Source organism: Lipotes vexillifer, unplaced genomic scaffold (genome assembly GCF_000442215.2).
Source record: "Lipotes vexillifer unplaced genomic scaffold, Lipotes_vexillifer_v1.1 scaffold628, whole genome shotgun sequence".
In the NCBI taxonomy this organism is placed as follows: Eukaryota; Metazoa; Chordata; class Mammalia; order Artiodactyla; family Lipotidae; genus Lipotes; species Lipotes vexillifer.
In genome coordinates, this window is record NW_006779395.1 from 379320 (window position 1) to 391150 (window position 11831).

Consider the following 11831-nt stretch of genomic DNA (forward strand, 5'->3'; position numbering starts at 1 on the left):
TCCTGGGCATCTGGCAAAAGGAACACTCTGCTCTGAGCTTTGCGAGGGTCAGACCAGAAAAAAGGGCACAGACACACGAAAGCTGATCTCTTGGTGAACACGGATACATTGCGCGCTGCACCTTTGGTCATAAAATTAAACTGCCCCGATTTTAAGCACCATTAAGTGGTTAGCCTTTCTCTCCAATGTCTTTAATCTTCAGATTGAAAACTGAATGAGCAATTGAACGAGAAAGCTGAGCATTCCGTGAGATGCTGAATTAAGCCAGGGCAAACCCTCAATTCAGTTTAGGACCTGGGTTAAAAATATAAGGGGGAAAAAAAAACATGACCAAAAGACAAGGTAGGGAAAAGAAGTAGAATAAATTATTCCATGGATCTAGATGAAAAGTAGTTGGTTTTTTTTTTTTTCAACATTTCTTTAGTTCTGTGTTCAAACGTGTATGCGTAGATGCATATAGTATCTATTAAAAGACACGTACACTACACATAGCCGTAAAAATATCTATTCTACAGTTTTTCAGTGCTTTGTATCATTACTCAAAATAGAATGGACTAACAGAGTACAAATATTCAGATTTTGGAGAAAGATATAAATGAAACTGTGCGTGCATCCCTAAATACTATTGCTATGTTTCCAGGTTAAATTCTTTTTAACAGGTTCAGTGATGATGCAAGTTAAAAGCTCATCTTAAGCAGCATCTAGGTGGGGATGAAATCACTTCCATATATTCTTATTACTGACATACACGAGAATTGTGTGAGTTGTTCACAACTGTATAAAATACTGCTTTGGCAATTATCAACATAGCAATGTAGGCTTCATGTGGTTTCTATCTCTCGTCTGCAGCAAGTACAGATCAATTCTCACAGCAATACTGATTCCTGGATAGAGAGTCCATCCCGATTCCTGTAGTGATATACTGGAGGCGAGGGCCCTGAATACTGATACCCAGATGAACTGGCATCTTCCAGAGCTGGGGAAGTTCGATACCGCACCGGACTATCTACTGAAACTGCAGGGAGGGTGTGGTCCTGATAGGGGACGTGTTGAAAGCTTGGGTATTTGGGTAAACTGCTTAAGTGGCTACGGTTGGCATCACGAGTCCACGACTGTCCGTGCATCTCCGGTCTCAATGCGTAACCAACTTCCGACCATTTTCCGTTATTATCTGGCAAACATTCCACTGGAGGAAGGAGGAATTTCCCATTCTTTGGTGACCCTGAATTGCCCGAATATCCCGCAGCACCAATATCAACAGGGAGAACTTCTATTCGACTGGACGGCTGGACCAGAGGAGTTGGGCGGCTGTAAGATTTCTCTGGAGAAACATCAGTCGAAAGAGCAGAACCGTAAGGTCTCCGGGAAGGATTCACTGGTGTCCCGTGGGGAAACGGTGGAGACACAAAGCTGCTGTTAGCAGCAGGGATGCGCTTTGGAGAACTGCCCTGGTAAGTGGGGGGGTCACTGTAAGATGGGGGGTGTGCTGCCCCTCGATCCTCCCCGTCTAACTGGGATGGATATTTTGCATAACTCGGAGGCTGTACTTTAAATGTAAACGTGTTCGGGGCTCTGGATGGACTGGAGCTGGGCTCAGCGTGCCTCCTTGGGCTGTGAGGGTAGGCCGCGCCCCTGGGGCTCTGGGAGCGCGCCCTCTCCAGCGCCTGCTCCAGGGCCGCGCTGGCTCCATCCCCGGGTACGTTGTCGTACTGCGAGGCTGTGGAGCCACGCTTCCCTTCGTCTGCATCCAGCACCTTCACCTTCTGCCTGACGCTGGGGGCCCACGGATCAGAACTGGGGACGGTGACTCTCGGTGTGGGGTGTGCAGCCCGACTTCGGCCTTCAATGGCATACTTGGCGGTTTTCTCAATAGCTGAGATATCTGACGGCTTATTCCATTTGGGCACAAACTCCTTCCTGACGTGTGAAGTGGCGTTGCTATTCTGGTTAGCGGCTGCGTGGTTATACTGCCTGGAATTGTCCTGTGGACCCGATGGAAGTCTCCTTTGAAAATCCACCTCATCTTTAAGCTTTTTACTCTCCTCGTCCACCGACTTCCGCCGCAGTTGCCGCGCCCTCTCGGGGGTACCTGTTCTACTTTGATGGGGAGGGGAATGCTCGTGGGCTTTGTAAGGTGACGAGCCGCTCTCTCTCCTGCCGTCCAGATGCGGACTTGACCTGCCCACACTTCTCTGTCCGTTGCTCAGGTGACTGATGCCAGCTGATTGAGATTCAGGGGGAAGTTGTCCCAAAGGTTTCTTTGGAAATTCATCCTCTTTACCTAAAGGGAAAGATCAATTCATAAGTGACATAAGTGCATGAATAAACGGTATCAAATATAAGAACTATATCATGAATAACTGCTTACTTTTCATGTGTGCACTCAAGCACATGCACATACGTACGCAGACACACAGAATTTTAGTGGCTTAGGAGAAGCATTTTTTAGAGAGATTCCTACTAAGGCATACCAAAACTCAAAGTCTTATTATGCAATGTGCAGATGGGAAAATTTTATAACCTTATGAGTAAGGATCATACAATTGTGTAACATGTGATTCTTATATTTTGTTAAGATAGTTACCTGCTTTATCATGAATGAGAAGCTGCTATTCTCATTTCTATTCCTAAAGCAATCCTGCAGATCAGTAGTTCAGTGTCTCACCGTTACATTCCTTCCACTTAAGCATACCTCAACTGAAACAGTTTTGGAATCTCAGTAAAATGGTTCCTATCAACCTCAAGCAGGTCTGCCAAGTTTAAAAGTTAACTGATGACCAACTGTGGTCTCCAAGTTATCCCCAAATAGCTTATTATTATTCTCTCAAGTACCTTCCACCGTATACAAAGAAACGGCATTCTCTATTTCCAAATTACTACTCTAAGAGGGTCCTACTTTAAATGCAAAAAAAAGGGAAAAAGAATAAAAAAGAAAGAGAAAATCATATTAGATACTTTTGGTTTTACATTTAAAATAACTAACATGGGAAAACTAATGAGGAATTAAAGAAACGTGCAATAACTTGGGCATTTTGTAAACAGTGTGTAAAATGATCCACAATATGGACTCCACTAAATACCATCCTGAAAAAAACCAACAGACTCCACTTGTAAAAATTCCAAGGCTTAAGACGTATGTTTTTTATGTCTTCCATTACTACAAAACCGTATATTCTCACTTAAGAATAAGTCATTGCACTCTTCAAATGCTCCGCCACCCACCCACCTAACAAATGTTTCCTGAGGAAAGCCATGAGTCCACCAGCTGTGAGCAGGCGGACGCCGCCTCATTTTTATGTAGCTTACGGTCTAGGTGATGATAATTGTATTATTTACCCACGTACCATAATTTTCTTTAAGATATTAAAATAATTCAATGAGCTTTTCTTTGGGAGGGGAGGGAGTAGAGAATGATGGCAATGAGATATCCTTTAAATAGTTAAGCTACCAGAATAAGAATTATTGAGCTAAAGATACTTTATTCAGTGGTCTTGGCATAATCAACATGGTTCTTGCATCTTTCTATAATAAAGATGTTTTATGATATATGGACAGACTATTTTAAGCGATAACCCAAACTTGAAAATGCTTGTCATTGAGAAAAGTTTTGTTTATCAATGTTGCATGTAAAATAGTCTGGAGCATTCCAGTTCAGCCTGACTAGCCTCATATGAAATATCTGGAATTGAGGTGAGAAAGTTGACTCAAATGCAGCCCTAGTCCAGAATATTCACAAGTAGTCATTCAGCCTATCAGGTTAAAAACGAACAATAAGGGGCTTCCCTGGTGGCGCAGTGGTTGGGAGTCCACCTGCCGGTGTGGGGGACGTGGGTTCGTGCCCCGGTCCGGGAGGATCCCACATGCCACGGAGCGGCTGGGCCCGTGGGCCATGGCTGCTGGGCCTGCGTGTCCGGAGCCTGTGCTCCACGGCGGGGGAGGCCACGGCAGTGAGAAGCCCGCATACCGCAAAAAAACAAACAAACAAAAAAAACGAACAATAAAAATAAAATTAAAATCTATCTGGTGTCCCCCAAGTTTTTATCAGCTCTACAAGTAGTTATCCATTTAGTCCCAAGGAAACATATGAATTCCTTCTTTCCTGTAGGAAAATAACCGCAACAAACACAAATTATCTGGAAGATATGATAGAAAAACCGAATGCAGGAATTTTCTTTTCGCCTCCACTCTGACAACTCTCTAGGCGCACAACACAGTAATTGGACTGGCCGACTGATATTCCATCAGATAATAACATCAGCCTTTTCAGGTTGGTGTGTAGGAAACCTGATGGAAAACATAACCATTAAAAAGAAAAGGAAAACAGTGGCTCCTGGAGAGAGTGCTAATTCATGCCTGCAAGATGCACGTTACAGGGACAGACAGGATCAGCTGTAGAGATCCTCACGCTGAGCCCTCCAAGCCGTCCCACATCCCTACCACTCGATGGCTCCCGGCAGCCTGCAGAGAGCCGCCAACACTCTACTTCCCATGAAATCATTCTAAATGTTTCTAAAAATTCTCCACAGCGGTATTAAAAAAACAAAAAGAGAAGAACAGATTTCAAGCTGCCCGGCTGCTGCAGGTTGCACGCCTTCTCCCTAGAACACTGTCGATCAGCGGAAGCCTCATCTGCTTCTCTCGGCCCAGACCCTGCGTTGGGGTTTCAGTCTTTATCAATTCACAAGTCACGAAAACAGTTGCTTGAAATTAGGTTTTTCAAGGGTTAGCTATCTGCTATGGTTTGAATGTCTGTGTCCCCCTAAAATCCATGTTGAAACTCCCCAGCGTCACCTCCATGTAATGGTGTTTGGAGATGGGGTTTGGGAGGTAATCAGGTCACAGGGTGCAGCCTCGTGATGGGATTAGTGCTCCCATCCTTTCCACAGTGGAGTAACGGACGGGGCCACCAAGAGAGGTGGGGTCTCCTGGGTTTTTCATCCCCCGCACTGCGGGGACTGCAGCCACGGGTCCCTTGAGTTGTAGTCGACAGTGGGGTGAGGAGTGGCCCTGGCAGAGCAGGAGGAATGCCCAGCTGGGGAGGCAGTGGTCAGACAGGGGGCTCTGGACCCCGCACAGGCAACCCACCTCCTTCTGCTGTCACACCTGCCCAAATACACCAGAGGGGGTGACATTGAAGAGGGAAGGAAAGGCCAGTAACTGATTAATGTGAGTGACGTGCTGGGCAGGGCCTGGCACGTGTAGCCCTGGGACAGAGCCACACACCCTGTGTCCTCTGAGGTGGATGGGGCACCAGAGCAGGGGGCGAGTCACCAGAGAATAAACGTTTGCTTTTTCTCTTCCTCAGCAAGGTCTGTGTCTAAAAACCACCTCCTTGTTATGGGCTGAATTGTGCCCCCTCAGAATTCCTATGTTGAAGCCCTAAACCCCCGAACCTCAGAATGTGAATGCATTTGGAGATAAGGCCTTTACAGAGGGGACTAAGGTTAAATGAGGTCAGCAGAGTGGGCCTCTCATCCAACATGACAGGTGACCGTATAAGAAGAGGCGATGTGGACAGAGACACACACAGAGGGAGGACCACATGAAGACACAGTGAGAAGGTAGCACCTAAAGCCAAGCGGAGAAGAAACCAACCCTGCCCTCACCTTGATCTTGGACTTCCAGCCTCCAGAGTCATGAGAAAATCAATTCTGTTGTTTAAGCCACTGTCTGTGGTGCTTTTGTTATAGCAGCGCACACGGATTAAGACACTACCCTTCGGTCTACATCCTAAACCTCAAAACTGATTTGCTTTACTAAACACAAATTTTATGGATTGCTTTTCCTGTTAGTGAAAAGTCACATATTTCTTTATTTATGATCATCTGCTTTTATTGTTCTAGGACATTTTCAATGTCAACAATGTAATGAAACCAACTACAGTAATTAAAACTTATTTTAGGGGCTTCCCTGGTGGTGCAGTGGTTGGGAGTCCACCTGCCGATGCAGGGGACACAGGTTCGTGTCCCAATCCGGGAAGATCCCACATGCTGCAGAGCGGCTGGGCCCGTGAGCCATGGCTCCTGAGCCTGTGCGTCTGGAGCCTGTGCTCCGCAACGGGAGAGGCCACAACAGTGAGAGGCCCGTGTACCGAAAAAAAAAAAAAAAAAATTTATTTTACAAAACCAGGGCAAAAAGACAACTGAACACAGTAAGTGTGGAGGGTGGACACAGGCAGTAACAGACCCACAGGGGTAACTCGAGTTCCGTTACTTCACAGCTTCTTGTGATTTCCTATGGAAACGCAGACATTCAGCTGTAGCTACTTACTGATGCTGACAAAGATAAAGGGCATCTTTGTAAGTGTGGTACCCAGAATTTAAGCAATATTCTAGGTTTGGAGTAACTGAAAAGCAGTACAGTGGGGTTTAATAAGGGACTGATGCAATGGAAGAAATTTTTTAAGAACACTTTACAGTGGTGGTGGGAGGGAGAACGTGAGGGGGAAGAGGTACTAGGGGAGAAAACTGAACATCACGTCCTGTTCCTATATTCTATTGTCCATAGGTTTCCATCCTGAAATCCTTTGGATACATAAAAGGCCCGTATCAGTAAAGACTAATAGGAGGCAGGGTAAAAGGCAGGATTACAAAAATAAGGCACATATTTCTCAGGAGAAGGAATAAAAAAGTGAGAAGGCAGTAATGGACTGAGGTGGTAATTTCATGCCTGAAACAAAATGCAAAGGTACGTGTCATCCATACAAGGGAGTTTTAATTTTTCGATATAATGGGTAAGAAAAGTACTCACCTTACACTTAACACTACTTTATATTCAAGTCAATACATGAATTTCTCTAAGGAAGAGACATTAATATTCTATGCATCTACATATTATATTAGAATTAAAAGAAAATTTTAGCATGTTCCATTTACTTAATGGTCAAGAGGCCAAAATCCACACCAGAAAAAAAAAATCTGTGACTGTTCTAAAATATCAAAAAAGCAGCTTCTTAAAGTTCTTTCATGGTAGCCCATAATACATTTCCCTTTCACCTTAGCAGAAGATAACCTACTTAAAGTGCAGTCCTACTTATTTTGCAGACCTTCCTATAGCATCTAAAATATTAACAGAATTACAGGTAAGGTTTTGACAAAATGTCCACTCACTCAAAGGTAACTAATCTGAATTAGAGTAATGATATACCATTCAAATAGTACCAAAACATAACGGTTATAAATATCCAAGATCTATGTAGCTATGAAACTAGATATAGCAGGGTTTCGAGAAAAAAAAAAAAAAATCCAGTGCAGACAAAAGGACATTAAGTCTAATTCATTTCTGAATGTCAATCTCTCACTAGGAACTAGGATTCTGTAACAGGTGTATGGTGAATACCTCAACTGTACAAAGACATTTAGAGGATATGGCCTCTTTGCCCCCATAAAGATTATCAATAAGCATGGAAGAAAGGAAGTAATTTGAAAAAGGCAGTAGACAAGGACATAAGGAGGAGCTTTCTAAAATGGAAGTGCTTAAGAAACCTAATTCCTCCCAATTTTAAGGACAGTAATGCAAGTTAGGCAAGGAGGCCTTGCTTGGTAAGGGTAAGCTTATTCCCCGGTGCCAGGGCCGGGCCGCAGTGCTGGCAACAGGGCCGGGCTACACCTACTGTCCATAGTGACCTGGGACCGGGGAGCAGGGTAGGGCCACCAGCAGTTGCTGACTGATGACTCACGGACTCTGCCACGTCCAGTTTATTCCTGTAAGTGACCCAACCCCTCTGAACAGCGCAGCTCCTCAGTGATTCAAGAGCGAGCAAATGTGCACTTGCTGTTGGCATCTCTAAGGGTCCTCAGGGCCACCGTGACCATGGGAAGGGCTGTCTCTCAAGAGGAGTGAGAAGGGGGTGGGAAGGAGGGACCAGAAGGGAAAAGAGAGAAAGAAGGGGGAGGAGGAGGGGAGGGAGAGGACGGGAGACAGAAGGGAGGAGCGTGGAGGGCAGCAGGGCCGGGGGGGCCCACGGTGGAGCATCGCCACCCCCACCGGAGGCCGCTGGGGCCCGCGTGTCTGAGCGGGGACCTGCTCCTATTTCTCAAAAACTGAGCAAGGCCGAGTCTCGGCAACCACAGCACCAAAACCCAAGAGCCCTGCGCCTGGGGGAGCTGACCCTCTGTGTGTAAGTACAAAGTCAAGAAAAAACTCTACCCAACCTCGTCGTAAGGAGATTCTTCCGTGAAGATTAGTTATTCAACTTTCCCTGCGCTGAAGCTGTACTAGGCAGACCCTCCAAGAAGTACATATGCCATCGTCATATTTTCATATGCTAATAAATACCCTCTGCCCTTTCCCACAAAAGTAGATCCAAATAAGCATTAAACATTCTTGTACATACTCTTCACAGATTCACCTTAACCTACTTAAACTACCTGTCCCCCAAAACACACACCGCTATACTTGGCCTTTGTCTGGTTTAAGTATGTCCTTTCACCCCTAAGCAACTGAGTGTAACTAAAAGATTCAAGCATAACTGATGTCAAAACAGATAGCTATAAACAGGCAATAAGTACTAATATTTATTATCCACACTTTCCCTTGAAAACCAGGAGTTTAAATGATATTTTTCACTAGCGTTCCATTATGTGAATGGTTAGTATTTTTATGCCAGTGCCAACAATTAGACTACTCTGCTCAAAAAAAAAAAAAGGAACTATAGCTTGATATATTTCAGGATAAACGCAAAAATGCTGATTATTTTTTCTTAAATAACTTTTTTCCTTGAAAAAAGAAAAGCCACCGAAAAGAATACTCCTAAGCATCCCTAAAGAAATACGGGAGAGTCTCAAGCCCCTTTGGGCTGGTCCATCTCTGATCTTACTCAGGTCTCTGTCACCACCCAGTGGACACCACACGCAACTACAAGTCTCACAGACTGCCTCCGAAGACAAGAGCAGCTTTCTTCGCCCAAGGAGAGATACGTAATTACAGGAAAGTGCTCTCAATGCTCTTCCCTGTGAGCAACTTTCTACTTTTAAATTTCAACAACAGAATACATGTACTCTGACTGTTCTAACGGTTTTCAGTGATAAATGGTGGGGGCCACTGTCAGGAAAATTCTTCTGGGACAGAATCATCTTATTCCTTTTTCCAGATTAAATATTAAGTCCATTTGAGGTTTCAAATATTGTCACAAAATTACTGATTTCAAATTTATATCTGAAAAACAGAGCAGTTTCATTTCTGTTTAATGTACTATCAGCCAGAAGAATATACAATTCAAACACTATTACAGCTTTCAACAAGGTGATCAAAAGAAATACAGTATGCTTTCAAAATTATAGCTATGATAGTTTCAAAAATCCAAAAAAATTATTGTAGTTAGGCTCATAGGCTGGACTTTCTTTCTAGCAGATTAAACTTGAAAGATAAGGGAAGCTGAAAGGACACAATTATTTAACACATTTATTTTTATAAACCTATTTTAATGCCACATAAATTCAATAGATCTTTGTGAAATAATTTTTAAAACCTGTACTGTGTGTTTCCTAGGGTTTCAAGTCACAAACACAGTACAAACTGCTGTGCATGTGTAACATCAGTTTCCACTATACAAACAAATAGAAGTGAAACGCACTCAAACCCTCAAAAAGTGAGACAGAATACATAACTAAACTGACTTGTCTGTGTGTGCAACTGAGATACAGAAAGATTCCATCACCTACAAAAACTGCCTCCCGCTAACCTTTTGTAGATGATAGGTTTTTATATCCTAAAAAATACATTACAGCTTCATTTGTTCATTAAAAAATATCGATTGAATGCCTACTCTATGCCAGGCACTGCCCTAGGTGCTGGCGACACGAAGACACGGTCACGGTCCTCCAGGAACTTACTGTCTAGTGCAGACATCAAACTAACTGGCACGGGGGTGAGGCCCAGCGAGTGTGGGGACAGATGCACACACGGGGCATGCACGGTTCCAGCACAAAATACCGGTGACCAAACTCTGCGGCTTTTGGGAGGCAGGGGACTGGCCAAGTCTTCAGGAAGGAGACAAGGCTTAAGCCAAGCCGTGTGCACTCAGCAGGGTGGACCGGGTCAGAGGCCCCGGTGGTGTGGAGCCCCCTCACCACGTTCCCCCTTAACCGCCAGCATGAGCAGAGCAACATCAACCAGTGTTACCGTTGTTATTTATCCACCCCTCTCCTTTTATCCCCACGCTACTCTCCATCCCCTTTCTACCGTTTCCTAGTAAAAGATCTTACGAACGACTGCTACCAGGTTTCCTCATGTGTAAAATGAGGATGAGTACTTTTTCTTAAGAGTTATTTTAAGGATTAAATGAGACAGTGCATGTGGTATGCGGCAGAGAGCAAGCATTCAATACATACTAGCTGCTAGTTAGATGCTAAATCATCCCACTCCATTACACAGGTTTTGACATTTTATTCTCGTGTTCAAATAGTTCTACTATATACACATATTTTTTTCTTTATGTGTCTTTTACTAAAACTTGTCTTAAACTCTCTTTAAAAGTAGGCAAGACATTTAAAAATAAATGTTGAAATAGCAAGAATATAGTTAATAACTGCTGTTCCAAATGCATTCCCTGCTACAGCAAAGAATTAGTAGAAAAGGGACATCATCACACTGCATGAGAGAGGGGTGACCTTCCAGAGCAGAGGCGATGGTCTCACAGGGCCCAGGCCCACACTCCATTATTGCTGTGACAGCTTGTTTTCTAATGAATCCTGAAGACCCAGAACAAACCTCGGAGAACACGGATTAGACCCCTTGCAGTTAAATAACTAAAAGCAGAGCATCTTGGTTTTTAGCAAAGGTGTGTTCTTAAAACTTCTTTCTACTGTGCTCTCTCCACATTTTCTTTTCTTCTCTTCCACTCACCCAGTATCACCCTCCATCCACCTTCCCCCATTTATCCTGTTTCTAGCTCTACTATGACCCTATTCACACTCTAGTATTATTGTGTAAATTCTGTCTCTCCTCTGTGCACCCTGAGAGCAAGAAGCATGTCATTCTTTTCAGTTAAATCCTCAACAGAGCACCTAGCAGAAAACCTAACAGGTGGTACTGGAAGATGTTTTGAAATAAGTGAATGAAATATATTATTTAGGGCTTCCCTGGTGGCACAGTGGTTGGGAGTCTGCCTGCCAATGCAGGGGACGCGGGTTCATGCTCTGGTCCGGGGGGATCCCGTGTGCTGCGGAGCGGCTGGTCCCATGAGCCGTGGCCGCTGGGCCTGCGCGTCCGGAGCCTGTGCTCTGCGACGGGAGAGGCCATGGCAGTGAGACGCCCGCGTACCGCAAAAAAAAAAAAAAAAAAAAAAAAATATTCAAAATTATTATGCTGTGCTGCCGAAAAAAAAAAAAAAAAAAAAAAAAAAAAAAAAAAAAATATATATATATATATATATATATATATATATAATTTATATTGCAACATACTGCCAAGAGCCCTGGATCAGCAGTCAGGAAACTCGGACTCTAGTGGCAGCAGTAATGCTGTGTCTGCAGGTTCTGCAGCTTCAGAGTTAGCATTTTAGTATCAGTTTCCTCTTCTAGAAAATGGGACTTTTACTTGTTCTGTTATTGCGTATGGTTCCACAAAATGAGATGATGAAAGTAAAAAGCGCTTATTGTTATGGTAGCTTAAAGCACCATGGTCACTTCTGTTGAAATAACATTATTTGTATATCAAACTTCCTAAATTTAAGTAGGGTCTCTATTAGGAGAGGCAGATTTAATTAATATGTTTATTCAATTTTTCTTAAAACCTTCGATTTTAAGAAATCTTATTTATATGATGTCATCACAAGTATGCTGCTGTTTTCAAACAGAAATTGCCCATGTTAACTGCACCGTGTCTTCCGA

At 43.7% G+C, this 11831-nt stretch overlaps 1 protein-coding gene across 1 annotated transcript in view; it reads right to left on the bottom strand.

Annotated features, from left to right (window-relative positions):
• Positions 1-866: 866 nt before the first annotated feature.
• USP6NL (USP6 N-terminal like) overlaps positions 867-11831 on the bottom strand; it is a 68274-nt gene continuing 57309 nt past the window's right edge. Inside the window, exon 14 of the mRNA XM_007452572.1 lies at positions 867-2281. Coding sequence (XP_007452634.1) covers positions 867-2281 — 1415 coding nt within the window. The remainder of the gene's footprint in view (positions 2282-11831) is intronic.